We start from the raw sequence: 13,817 nt of genomic DNA on the forward strand, positions 1-13,817 counted from the left end.
CAGCAGGAGAACCGGGGGGATCGCGCTCCTGGGGTAAAAGCTGGAGCGAGGCGAAAGCGTGTAACAATTGCACACGCACACACACACCACTCACACGCACTCGCCGCCCGCCCGCTCGCACAGCGCTGGAACACGCGCGTCCAGACACGCACACACGCACGCACACACACTCGCACACACGCAGAGGCACGGAGGGGGGGGAAAAGAAGCCGATGAATAATTTTGCTGCTATTTTTTAAAATACTGGCCGCCATCATCAAGCAGCGAGCAGCAGCATCAGCGGTGAAGGGAGAGGAAGCATCGGGACAGGCCCCTCTTAGGAGAGGATTTATATCTAGGTAAGTGTTGGAGATTTAAACCTACCCTTTGCGCCATCAGTCTGCGCTCCAATAAACTCCTGGATGTGTCGTATATTTAATATCCCAGTCCGGATAAGAAAGTGATCTAGGCTGAAGATTCCTTTTTTTTTTTTTTTTTTTCTGTCCAAACCAAGGAAACTTCTCCCAATTCTCCAATATGTTATTTTTTTAGGGAAGGAAAAAAAAAAAAAAAAAAAAAAAAAAAAGCCCAGGCAATACAACGAAGAGTTTTTTTTTTTTCTGTGATATTTCTTCTTTTTCTCTTTTTTCCTCTTCTTTCTCCTCCTCCTGATCTTCCTCCTCCTCCACCTCCTCCTCCTCCCCCTCCCCTCCTCCTCCTCTTCGGTCCTCCTTTCCCCCTCTTTCTCTTCTCTTCCCCTCAGTTGGAGAAAAAAAAAAAAAAGGAAAAGAAGAAAAAAAAATTGTCAAGCCCCCGAACTGAAGGTTACGAGCGGCCCGTCAGCAGCCCACATGTAACCGAACTGTCGTGTTTCATGGCTTTTTGCCACTCCAGCTGTCAATCAAAGCCCGGAATGTCAAGGTAGTGAATGAATGATGGTTGATGATGATGAAGAGGAGGAATCTTTCAGACCCGTTTTTTTTTTTTTCTTCCAGTAAAACTCCGCGAGGGGTTTCTGCTTCTTGAATTTTCCTCCCCCTCCCCCTTCTCTTAGCTTTGCCCCCGCGGTATCTATAATATGCTCCTCTCTCTTTAAAGTATCGGTCAAAGAAAGCAGGGGTTGGGGGATCAAGAAAAAAAAGAACAGTTTGCAAAAATTGGACTTTCTTCCCCCCCTTTCCTGGTAGGTATTTTGTCTCTCCCTCGCTCGCTCGCTCGCTCGCTCTCACTCGTGCTCGCTCTCTCGCGCTCGCTCTCTCACGCTCTCTTTCTCTCTCTGGGAGATGAGTGAGTGTCAGTAGGTGTTGGCAGGTTGGCTGCTGCCTGGCTTATAGAAGAGCCTCAGTTTGGCGGCGCGGGTCGGCGGCGGGAGAACGAAATGACGGAACCCGGAAGTCGTGGTGGCCATAGCCCGTCGTACGGCGGAGACACATCCCGGGAGTGGGGAGCGGGAGCGAGGAGGAGCGCGCCGCGCCGAGCCTCTGATATGCTGCGAGTGCGGTCGGACTGCCCAGGCTGGGGGGGCGGGGGGACGGGAGTGGGGAGGGGAGGCAGGAGCCGAGCAAACCCGAGCAAATCAGCAAGCCTGCTCCTCCGCGGGGACGGCTGGGGGTGGGAGAGGGGGGAGAGAGGAGAGGGAGAAAGAGTGTTTATGTACGCGCGCGCGGGCGCGCGCGCGTGAGAGAGGAAAGGGAGAGAGAGAGCGAGAGAGAGAATATGAAGAGGACAGGGAGAGCGCAGAGAGGAAAACTGCAGAAAACCACAGGGAAAGTACGGTACAGGCTCAGATCTTTTAATTTTTTTAAAAGAGAAACTTACTTCTAGTTTATTTTCCCATCACTCCGGGCTCTTGGTGCCTAACGGGGTCGTGTTGGGGACGTTGGGCATGGCGCTCTTGCTTTTGTTCCTTTTAATTCCGCGGGCCCCTACTCCTCTGCCAGCCGAAGGCTTTCTGCTAATATCCAAGAGCAGCAGGCTCTGTAGACGGTACCACCGCCGGACTTGAGGGTTTTGTTTTGTTTTTTTTTTCCTTTTTTTCTTTCTTTTCAAGTGGTACTTTCTTCCCTGTGCAGATCCAGGACCTTTGTCAACATTCATTTTTTCCAGGACAAGAGGAAACCAGCTTAACTCAGAGAGCAGTTTCTCCCAGCGTTGTTGCGGACATGGGCCACCCTGGAGAGCCTTTGGGGGCCTCGGCGGAATCGGGTGGGAGGAAATGGGGAAGGAGTCGTTTAGGTGTTTGATGTTTGATTTCGCCAAGGGGTGTGTGTGTGTGTGTGTGTGTGTGTGTGTGTGTGTGTGTGTGTGTGTGTGTGTGTGTGTGTGTGTGTGTATGTGTGTGTCCGCGCGCTTGCCTTTAAACGGGATCTCACTTAGAGCCGGAGAGCACGGGAGAAAGAGAGGGAGAGAGGATATCAAGCGAGGAGGGTTGGCCGACACTCCCCGCCCAGCTTTGTTGTAGTTACAGGGGGCGCAGAGGCTTCGGCGGGGTAACGACAGCTAATGGCTGTGTTAATTACACTGCGCAGTTTGTGGGACCGGGAAGATAGGTTTGCCTCGGAATGAACTTTTCCAAAAAGGAAAAGGAGGAGAGTGCAGGAAAGGCAAGGTAACTATCCCAAATCATTTGTGTAAAAAGTAGTTCTGTCCGGAGTCTCGCCCAATCGCTGGCCGTAGCTGCGCCCAGCCCGAGCTGCACCTCCGCGCCTTGGTTTTCCAGGCGGCAGTGCGTCAATCACCCCGAGCCCGAGATGGGGGCGGAGCTACGGTCACTTAGCGCGCGGAACTCTGCAGACCCCGCCGCCTCTAAGGCTACCAGCAGCCCAACAGCCTGGCCTTGCGCTTGGAGCGAGCCTTCTTCCCAAGTCCTCATTCTCGCCTGCGTTTATGGTCCCCCGCCCAGAGAATCAGGAACAGAGTGTTCCTCAACAGCCTCCTCCCTCTCCAACTTTGAACCCATTCTGGAGAGTAGAAACTAGTACATATTCCGCGCGGCTTTGACCTGACTTCCCGGGGTGGGGGTGGGGAGTGGAGGACGCAGTGAGAATAAAGTGTGTGTGTGTGTGTGTGTGTGTGTGTGTGTGTGTGTGTGTGTGTGTGAGAGAGAGAGAGAGAAGGGCGGAATGGGCTATTGATTTATAGTTTATTTATTTATTTATTTTTGCCCCTTTCGGGCTACACTCAACTGGGCTTAGATCGCAGCCTGCAGACTCCAAGCGGAGTCAGAGAAATTTGGCCCCATTTTAATAGGGCTGGGGAATGAACTCCGGAGGTCAATAAAGCCCTCCAAAAATGATGAATGATTGAGCACCTGTGATGATGATAGTGATTACCAGAGCAATTAAACAGTTTGATTAAATGAGCCATCATAACAATGATGTCTGCGGGAAATCGGCCCTCACTTATAAAGATAGTGAGGAAGGCCTGGCAGAAGCGAGGGTGGTGCGACGCCAGGGAGCGGGGCTGCGGACGGCGAGGTATTTCCCAGTGTTGCCTGAAAAGGAATGGCCGGGCACGCGGAGCTCTGGGCAGGAGAATTATCCCAGGTTTTCAGCCACATTTGTGCCGGGCTTCAAGCCTGCAAGAGCCTACGGGTATGAAACCTGCAAGCTGGGGGAAGGGTTCTTCCCCCTCCACCTCCTTTTTTTTTTTTTTTTTCCCCTAGAAGAAACTCCAAGATTAAAAGCATCCTTATTTGTTACTGAGTTTCTCGTCGACATAAGAAAAAGGTGAGTAACAAAGAAAAGAAGACGCAAAGGAGGAGAAAAAGTTGGCTTCCAGAATTTTATTTCAAGCGATAGTTAACGCAAATGCAGTTTTGCCAGGGCGGGAAGGATGAGGGGCAAAAACCAATCTGGTCTCTGCGGAGCGTTTTCGACTTTGCAAAGAGGTCTTGATATTGGTGGATCCAAGTTTCCTTTGCAGCGCCGCTATCTGAAAAGTTTATACTCAGTTTTCAGTTTTAATTCTTCTGTTTTTCAGCCTTGCGTATTTATTGTCGCCAATGGGATTATTGTTGTTTAATTCTTTTTTAAAAAAGAAACTCAATTTCCTTGATAAATGCTCCTTTTGTAAAGAATAACTTCGAACTGAACCTCTGCATCGCAGAGTTTACAGATTCAGCCGTTGCTACCTTCTGCTGCTTCTACTACTTTTTTTCTCAAAGTAGTAACTGTAGAGTTAGGAGCCCTACAGCCTCTATTTAGAAAAACTGATTAAGTTTTTTTTTTTTTTTTAAGACCTGTTTCTTCTGAGGCAATGCATCAGAGTAAAAACGATTCAGACCAATAGATGATTTCTATGTTTTCAAACAGTTGTTAAGCTAATAATGGGTTGATTACTCCGTGATAATCTTGGGTTTTACAAAAAAAAAAAAAAGTTGACACTATTTTCATGTGTTTTCATCCTTTGGGAGATGCAGAAGGTGTTTTAACCTGGAAAATCCTTTCTCTCTGTCTCTCTCTCATATTCTGTAACTTCTTTTCCATTTTATTGAATACATTAAAGCAAACAACAGGGACAACCTGGTTTGATGTAGGAAGGAGAGAAAAAGGACATGTTAAGATACTGTTAAAGAAATAAAAAACCATCTTTAACTCCAAAGGCGTTAGTTAAGAAGTGTGAGAGTGTTAAAAGTAACACCCTACTGGAGGAAATCTATGGCATTTAAAAATTCACCAATTGCCTAAAGGGAGAACCCCGAATTTCTTGAAAGTTAAAGATATTTCACTTACCTAGTTGCATGTTATTTATGAAACTGTTGGTTTTAAATAGCATCACAGTGAGGGGGAGTACACACAAGATCAAGTTGGAGGTGATTCAAGGTGTCGGTTCTTGGTCAGTCTGATTCATTCCAAGGACTATTACTTTTAATCACCAACTTGCTGATGTTTTTATACAGAGAGCTGAAAAACACTTAAGAACTTCCTGGTCTCCCTCCACTGTCAATACTGCAGTCCGATAGAAGCGTTTGCCGCGTAGTAGGGTGCAAGCACTTTCTGATTTCTAGCCTGATATTACGTTGCTGATGCTTGGTCCTCAGCGTCCCCACCCTTGGCCAGGCTGCGATGCTCATCTGCTCTCCAACATTTGGGGTGAAGAAAAAGTAGGTGGGGCAGGCCTCGGAGACAAGCGTGAGATGGGGGGTCACAGGAGGCAGCACACACCTCCGTCAACAGTCAGCTTCTTTTGACCAGGCTGGAAATGGTTTTAACAGGCGGTAAAATTTCATCTTTCGGTGTCAAATTGGGGTCATTTTGGGGTTAGAGTTCTCAGTATCCGAGAGGAGCTGTCCAGCTGCGTGGGGACTCATTAACTGCAAAAGATCTGTTTCAGTAAAAACAATTCAAAGACAATCAGAAGGCTAAAGACCCTCTACAAATCGCATTTTACAAGTGCCCCAAAACAAATATGGATGCTGAAACCTATTTCTTCAAAATCCCAAACCGGCTACTTAGTTCTAGAGTGTGTGTGGGGGGTGGGGTGGGGGGCTGCATTAAAAAAGAGAAAAAAGAGGTGAAAGGGAGTGGACCTTCATTGGGTAGGGAGGGGTGAGTGGGAGGGAGAATTGGGCCTCTCAAATTTAAGAGTCTGTTTTTAATCACTTCATTCTTATTGAAGCATCCCCAAGATTTTTGAGAACTGCTTTTTTTCTATTTTTCCTTTTCTTTTTGGTCTCAAAGTGGAATCCTATTATAGATAAGTCAAATTTTTAAAAGAATAATTGAATCTCACCATATTTACTTAATGTAGAAGGCATTGGCTTTATGGAGAGTATTTAATTTCAAATGACTTTCATGAACCCAGACTCTATTTTTAGATGAATTTGTCCACTTTCCTTAAGAAGACTGTGTGCCTGTCTCTCACCTTTTTTTCCCCTAGAAAGTTGTAGGTCCTCAGCATAGTTAATGTAAAATTCCTCAGAAGTGTGGTCCGAAGTGTTAGTTGATCTGTGTATTTAAATTTCTAGATTTAAATCCATTTTGTCAGCTTACAACAGTTAGAACAATTGATGCCTTGCTAGAGGAGCAAATAAATCTAACAATCTTATTTGTAACTTTAGTTAATGTTTTGAATTGAGGTATTTTGGATTAAGCAGATTTAGGGGGACTATGAGGTTAATTTTTCATTTGTGGAGGTTCTGTTTGCTAATTTGGAAGAAAGATATTAATTATTACTTTGATTCAAAGAAATTCGTTCAGGTAAAAGGCAAGTGCATTTTAAAATGAGAAGCTAGGTGGAGATGCCAGGGGTTTTAGAATAAAACCAAATCAATACTTTAGAGTATTATTTGAAAGCTTTCTTTCTTACTGACCTGATCTAGTAAAAAATATCAAAATATTTTATCCTTTCTCTCTGCTTGGACTCCACTTCTGTCACTAGGTCTTCTTTTTTCATCTGCGTCACTGTCCTTTGGGTTCTGAGTGCAGTGAACTTCTGTTGTCTAGCTTTTTTCTCCAAGTTTTCTAGAGTATTTATAAATGGTTATTCGAGGAGCCTGATTGTCACCTTGCAGAAATAGCCCTGTGCCCAGCTTCTCTGGGACAAAGGCAGAGAGGCTCTCTTCTGCTCCAGACCTGCTGGCTGACAGTTGGAATTTTTGATATATATTTTATTTGGTGTTTCCAATAATGTGTTTGCCTCTCCCTCCTCACCCCCTTGCAGCCATCTACTTTTTAAAAATCTCTTTTCTAGAAACCTAGCTCATCATTGTGAACTGTTTTTTTTGACCTTCCCTCCAGCATAACCAGCAGCTCAGAAAGTTGGACTAGGAAGAACTCCACTTCTTTACCTGTTAACTTTACACACTCTCTACCTAATTCGTATTTAGAGAGGAAAGGGGACCTCTGTTTGTTTGTTTTTTGGTCTTTTCTGCACTTAGGCTTTCTACCGTATACCTCCCATTCCCCCCAAAATAGCAATAGAACACCCCACAATTTATCTTCCTAAATAAGATAAAGTGGAATCATTGCACCTTCTTTACTTTTACTCTCTTATTTCTTATTTCTTCCAATTTTAGTTGCTTCACTATCTCGCAGAAGGCAAGTATTTCAATAAATAGCCCTCTAGCGCTATCTGGCGGGACTCCAAACGCGACGTGCGCTCGCTCCTGAAGTCTGGTTCCTTCCCGCGCTTCCTTCTTTCTTTCCTTCCTTCCTTCCTTCCTTCCTTCCTTCCTTCCTTCCTTCCTTCCTTCCTTCCTTCCTTCCTTCCTTCCTTCCTTCCTCCCTTCCTTCCTACCTCCTTTCCTTCTTTCCTCCCTCCCTTTCTTCTTTTCTTCCTTCCTTTCTCTTTTTCCCTTTTTCCCTCTTCCTTCTTTCTCCTGTCTCTCCCGTTATCTTGATCCGGTCCCCCTTTTTCTTCTTCCTGCTGATCCTTCTCTAGTTTTACCCTCCCTTTCTGCGCCAACGGCTTAGAACGGACGGGTCAAAGGCTGATACCAGTGCAACTGATACTCTTTAGGGCTCCCACCTTCACCCAGCGTGAGTCGCTCAAATCTATTGCCTTTGATTAGCATCTTAAATGTTTATGAACGTGTCGCTTTCAGCTTCAGTGTCTCAACTGGCGGTGGTATGGAGGGGATTAAAACGGTATTTGTGAAGTTTGTAGGAAAGAAATCAGACTCTGGAATCCCGGCTAGAGTCCAGTTGAGTTTTACGTCCAGAGACCGAGTCTCAGTGCGAGTTTGAGGAAAGGTCGGGGCTACACAGGTGTGGGAACAGTACCGCGGGCCACCCGACCTTCGGGAGAGAGCTGGAGTGGGCGCACCTGCCTTCCCCACGACCCCTCGGGTCCCTCCCGCGGGGGTCTGTACATCACAACGGACTGCTCGAGTTTCTGTCCTGAGCCTGTCCTGAATACCTTTTTCTTTTAAAATATGAACTAGCTTTATCCTCTCTTGCTTTCCCACCCCAGCCACCACTAACACGTCAAATTTGGAGATGGGTGAGAAAAAATGGGAGTATGAAATCTCTGGAAAACCCCACAGGGCAAAGAGGAAAGAGCCAACAGGCAGGGACTATGGAACGCACGCGTGAGAATGCGGTATTCACCAGCATCCAAGCTCTTTTCTCGCTGAGATTTGTTTTCTTATTTGTGGCTTAAAAAGAATAACAACAGCAGCAAAAACAAACAGACACCCCGTAAACCCTCAAGGGTATGTGGGGAGCAGTACAGGGGGATGGGGCAAAAGAGAAATTCAACTTCACTAGGTGTTTCAGATTCTCTCTCTCTCTCTCTCTCTCTCTCTCTCTCTCTCTCTCTCTCTCTCTCTCTCACACACACACACACACGCACGCACACGCACCACTCTGAGCCTTAGAGAACTCTCCAGTCCTCCCTTTGAACACATTTCTTCCATCTAGTTCTTGAAACAGAAAAAGATATGGAGCATGAGGCCCAGAGGAGAATTGGACTCTTGCAACTTTATTTTTGCAGACTTTAAAATTTAGTTCTGACCTTGCAAAGTAAAAGTGAGGACCATATCGCAGATACAGACCCAGTCAGTGACTATTTGGAGTGAGGGGACTTAAGTCTTGCAATATCTGTGATCACCAGACAGAGACCCCTTCCTAATTCTGAAATCCTCCCTACTACCCCCAGTCTCAAAAATAGAACAGAAAGAAGTGGGATGAAGGATGGCACAAACACTGGTTCTGTTCCCTGAGAATCTCACCACTACCCCCACACTGAAGGAGGAAAGCACAGTTCAAGTGTAATTAATTGAGAACTGTTATTGGGTCATCATTAGCCAAGGTGCAAATAATTGCAGCCCATTTTTACTTAAAGCTGACCAGCCTCAGAGTGATAAATCGATTAGGAATATTAAAATGATGTATCAAAACATCAATGTCGATTATTTGAAATATTGTAGTCGAATTTTTTATTGCTTCATCAGTTAAGTGTCTGAAAGTGCAGTGTTCAAACATATATTTATGTTGTCAATACTGTCAGAACTGTCAGTTTCACTATTCTGGATTTGCACTGCACTTCAAATTTACTTATTTACATAAAATGCCCACCGTAGGATTCCTCCACCCCCACCCCATCTCTGTCTTTCCTCCCATCTCTGGAAAATCTGTGTCAGTTTCTTCAAAGGATTCAGCAATCTTTGCCTAAGCTAAAGTGTGCACTGCCTCTTTTACTCATTTTTCTACATCGGATTACAGGTCTTTTTCACCATTTATAACTTCCAAAGGGAGCCTTTCTCCCTTCATCTCAACTCTGCCTACTCCAACCTCTTCTCCAAAATGGTATTGTACCACTTGGAAAGGCTCAGGTTTAAATATCCACATCTCAGCTCAAATTAAGTCAGTTTGGTAGAGAAACAAAAACCGGACTTCAGGGTACCTCCTCGGCCACATTCCTGTAAACCCGGAGGTGTTGCACAGACGCTTTCACACGTGTCAGGGCCCATCATCAAATTACCTGGAAGATTGAAATCTTCCCGGGGAAATTAACTTGGAAATATAATTACTTTTCCTTTCTTTTTCCTTAAAAGCCGGTATAGGAGAAAAAGAAATAATACATATAAACGAAAGGTTTTGTACTGTTGAAACCTTTGAACTCAATCAAAAGACACAAGTTGGAAGCAGAATTGACTGGTTTAATTCTACCCATTTTCTCCTGGCACATCAGATCAGAGGCGATCATTTATTTTATGGGGTGGTGGTAAATGGAAAAGTCTGATAGAAAACTTGAATCCACTGAATTCTAAATTTTAGGATAGGCGCTATCTTAAAAATTACCAAAAAATGAAAGACACTCACTGAAACACAAACATTCCATTGCTCCACATGCTCTGTCTAGACTAACTGAAATTTATAAATTCACATTCTGCCTAATTTTATGTCGTCCCCCCCCCCCCACACACACATACCCTCCGTCCCAGGATTCCCTCCAAGTCTGATAGGAAGGACAAGGCCACTTCTGGATGAGTGTTATGGAAATGGAAATGTGTTTTCATTTCCATAACACTGAAGCATTTTTTATAAACCTTTTAATGTATTTAAATAAATCTTTTTGGACATTAAGAGAAGCTACACATACAACGATAGCTTGGCTTTATGCCTTCAATCCCAGTATTAGAAAATAAAAAGATAACCAGAACCCAGTTGAGAAGGTTGTTCACACCCACCCTTGCCTTTTAGAAAAAAGCAGCAAAAGGAAGTTTCCGGCGCGCATCTGTATGTCCTTGTGTGCACGTTTATAAACATCTCCCAGTTCTTGTTTGCGTGTCACCACCCTCTTGCCACACACTCAAAGGCAGAGGCATACAGGGATCGCCCCCAGAGAGCTGTGTTTACTGCGTTTTTAAAAAATCTCTCCACCACGTATGACAAGTGTTACTTCAGGAAATTCATCAACCTTCTACAGATACTTCCAGATTTGCCGTAATGATCTGCAGAAGAGAACTGCCATCACTTTCACACAACCCAAGGTGTTGCAGGAACTCAGAGAAAAGAGGGAGAGTGGCTGAAACGCTTAATTACCGTGGGGGCGGGGGCGAGTCGGAGGCGAGGACCGAGGGAGGGGGAGTGAGGAAGGCCCCTTACCTGGCCTGTGCGTGGAGAAAGTTCCCAATCCTCTTGGCGAATATTTGAGAATGGTATGGTACCTTTTTTTTTTTTTTAATACTTTTGGGGAGAAGTGATACCCTTGTGTAACAATTAGCTCAGACAATAAAAATAATTGGAAAAATCAGTTGAAATTTCTGAGTTTTTAATTACGTTTAATTTAGTGCTAAGCCGTAAAATTACGAATGCCCCTCAATTAAACACTTCTCTTGTAAAGCGTTTAACAACAATTATTCCTAAATCAGTTTGAATGTGAGTCACAAATGATGCTTTTCCACATCAAAGGGACGTCCTTCGACGTTACCTTTTAGTCATAAGAGGATTAATTCCTATAATTAAAGGGATAAATATGTGCATAAATACATCCCTCTCTTTCTCCCTCTCTCTCTCTCTCTCTCAAAAAAAAAATCACTTTCACTCTGAAACGTGGTCGGCTCCAGTCAGGTAAGAGCTTTTAATTGCCTGCCTTTGCCTGACGCTCCTTTGCTGGCGGGCGACCCGAAACGAGGTGACGCGGGCGCACAGCGCAGACCCCCAGAGAGACACACAGGCGCACAAGTTTACACAGAAACGAACACGGATCAGGCAGGAGGTACAAAGTTCGGGGGCCCAAGACCCCAGCCAATTCCAATGTGATCCTCCCAAGACAGTAACCCACTCCCCACCCTTGCCCCTGCCCAGAGAGAGAGGCGGGAGAGTTTTCTTCCTGTCGTTCCACTAGTACAGAAGAGCGGGGTCCTTGCCCTAAGCCGAAGCTTCAGGCTGACTCTTCGGGCTACAAATAAAAATTGAGCATGACCTTTTAAAACTGTGTGAATATCTCATTTACCTAATGACTTTATGTCACCTAGGAAGAAGGTCAATTTCCTCTTAACCTTTCCCCTGCTGCTGCAGTAAGCATTCTTCCCTAATCAATGGTGGCTGGAATAATCAATTCCCATTTTATGATCGCTGACAAACTCCATTTCTGGGCGGGGTGTCAGCGCGGCGGGGCTCGCTCTGGCCGGGACAGAGGTCTCACTGGGGTACGCCCAGCTCCGCCCGGCGCCAGGGGAAGCTGCTCTCTCTTGCATCGAGTTCAGAGACCTTGGCAAAGTTCCCTCCCCCCTACAGCCGGCAGGACTTCTGAGTTGTCACTAATCCGAACCTGATATTCACCAGAGCTCCCTCGGTCACCACCAACGCTCCCCACGGGTGCTGGGCCCCCCACCCGCCCCTCCTCAGCGTGTTTTCATTTCAAAGTCTGCGGGCAGGGATTGCCCGACCCGAAGGGGTGTGAGTCTGTGTGTGTGTGTGTGTGTGTGTGTGTGTGTGTGTGTGCGCGCGCGCGCGCTTTGGTTCATTTACATTTAAAATTTTATTTTTGCCTTCTTCAGCGTGAATCTCACAGCTCTTTCACTCTGTCTCAGCCCGACTAACTTTGCATAAACAAAGCAACAACAGAAGCTTAGAGTGGGTGGATTCATGTGGATACATGTGGATATGAAGTTAACTGTCAGAGTCTCTGTGTGTGTCTCTTCCCCCTCCCCCTCCCCCTCCCTTTTTCCCCTCCCTCTATCGCTTTTCACTCTTCTGACCTTTCTTCTCCTCCACCTCCCCTCCACAATACCCAGTTATCCTAAAAGATAGGTTTATTAGATGCCACTTTGCCCCCATTTTTAGTTCTCCAGTCAGGAAAATTACTAAGTCAAAGCTATTTTGGAAGTGAATTTGAAGTAAGTTCACTATTTCTTTATCTTTGGAGGACCTAAGTATGAGCCCCTTTCACCTTCCAATCTCTCAGAAAGTAGAAGTTGACTTTTACACACAGAGGACCATGGGGCCCTGGAATTTTGTTCCCCTCATTCCACAAGCTGCTGGTAAGCATCAAACCATCTACAAACTGCTTAGGAAAATCGCTTTTCCTGGAAAAGGGTATACATACCCAGTTTTTCTGGAGATTTCTTATGATGAACCAGCTAGTTAAAAACAAGCCCCAAACAAAACTTTTTATCCTGAGAGTGTTGCCTCAGGTCATGTTGATAGCTTTTGAAAAAGTAATTAAAATGCCCTTCTTAACTCAGAGACTCATGGGCAGACAGTCTGCTAAAACTGGGAGGTCTGTCAAAGAATCAAAACAAAAATGTAACTATTTTACCTTAAAAGGTGGAATAAAGGATAAATCATCTATCCTGGTGAAAAAAGAAAAAAGAAAAGGAAGGAAAGAAGAAAGGAAGGAGAGAGTTAGGGAGGAAGGAAGGAAGGAAGGAGGGAAGGGAGGGAGGGAGGGATGGAGGAAGAGAAAGAAAGAAAAAAAGGAAAGAAGGAAGGAAGGAAGGAAGGAAGAAAAGAAAAAAGAAAAGAAAGAGAAGTGGAGTTTGAATTCAAGGTGAGGCATATCTGGCCAAGACACTCACTGTTCACTCACAATGGCCTCAAGTCCTGTTAATGACAGAGATGGCTGACCCAGTCACCACTCCAGCCTGCCTGAAACAGGACATTCTGTTCTTTCCTGGATCCTGAAGGTGCTAGAGTTGTGACCTCTGAGAGGGGGTGAGAACAAGCCAGGTTCAGGACCTGACCTGGGATGGGGTTGGGCCAAGTTCCCAGTACTGTCACTTCTCTTCTTGCTTCATACCAGGAAGTAAATTTGCAAGTCTAGTTGAATTAGATTCTGGATTTAAATGGGCGTTGAGAGCTGGTCCAGCCCTGAGCTCCAGTTTATAATAGCCTGGCTTGTAAAAGATGTGTTTCACATTCCCAACAACTGAGTTACAGATTTTCTGGGATCACAACTTGTTTGTAGGTCAGGAAGTGCTTGCAGGGGAAGAGTTCTCTGTTATTAAGAGTCCAGAGTAAGACTTTTTATCTCTATTTGACAGAGGAGCCGACAGATTGGGGATGGGCCTCTTGACCTCAGATAATTACTATAGTCTTCTTTCTTAAGCAAATTTAATTCTTGCCCAAGGAATAATTAACTACTTCTGACTACTGTACTCACTTTATGAGAATTTCCTTTCCTTTTCTTATCTTAAGGGCTCACAGGGATTTGGAAGAATATGTTTAATACTAGTGTTTAGTTTCACTTCATGGAAACATCTCATATTCTGCTCACTTCTTCCACAGTCTACTGGAACGCCTTTAGCATAGGCTTGAGCTGTGTTCTAATTCTAGCACATGAACTAGAAAAATGCAATAATCAATTTACTTCCTTTTTTATTCCCCACACTACACACTAGGTTGCTCTTTGGAAAAGAAAAATCTTTTAATTGTGCTTAATATAGA

At 45.0% G+C, this 13,817-nt stretch overlaps 1 protein-coding gene and 2 long non-coding RNA genes across 7 annotated transcripts in view; 1 reads left to right on the forward strand and 2 right to left on the reverse strand.

The window, feature by feature from the left end:
* MEIS2 (Meis homeobox 2) overlaps positions 1–519 on the reverse strand; it is a 199,936-nt gene extending 199,417 nt beyond the window's left edge. For 3 of the 4 annotated variants that reach the window (XM_090270386.1, XM_090270384.1, XM_090270387.1), the window contains exon 1: positions 364–519. In XM_090270386.1, coding sequence (XP_090126512.1) covers positions 364–375 — 12 coding nt within the window. In that variant the 5' untranslated portion in view covers positions 376–519. The remainder of the gene's footprint in view (positions 1–363) is intronic. The other variant, XM_090270389.1, reaches the window with a different exon arrangement.
* Positions 14–10,660, forward strand: LOC150016247 (uncharacterized). Of its 2 annotated transcripts, none has more exons than XR_016509782.1 (3): positions 14–338; positions 3,644–3,707; positions 10,354–10,660. It is a non-coding gene; the product is annotated as an uncharacterized LOC150016247 (long non-coding RNA). The 2 variants fall into 2 exon arrangements; XR_016509783.1 differs by lacking the exon at positions 14–338 and adding an exon at positions 2,385–2,587.
* LOC150016248 (uncharacterized) lies at positions 3,749–5,287 on the reverse strand. Its single transcript, XR_016509784.1, has 2 exons — positions 4,713–5,287; positions 3,749–4,502 (listed from the first exon to the last, which is right to left on the reverse strand). It is a non-coding gene; the product is annotated as an uncharacterized LOC150016248 (long non-coding RNA).
* Positions 10,661–13,817: the final 3,157 nt, after the last annotated feature.

Source organism: Furipterus horrens, unplaced genomic scaffold (assembly GCF_987537825.1).
Source record: "Furipterus horrens unplaced genomic scaffold, mFurHor1.1.pri manual_scaffold_3, whole genome shotgun sequence".
In the NCBI taxonomy this organism is placed as follows: Eukaryota; Metazoa; Chordata; class Mammalia; order Chiroptera; family Furipteridae; genus Furipterus; species Furipterus horrens.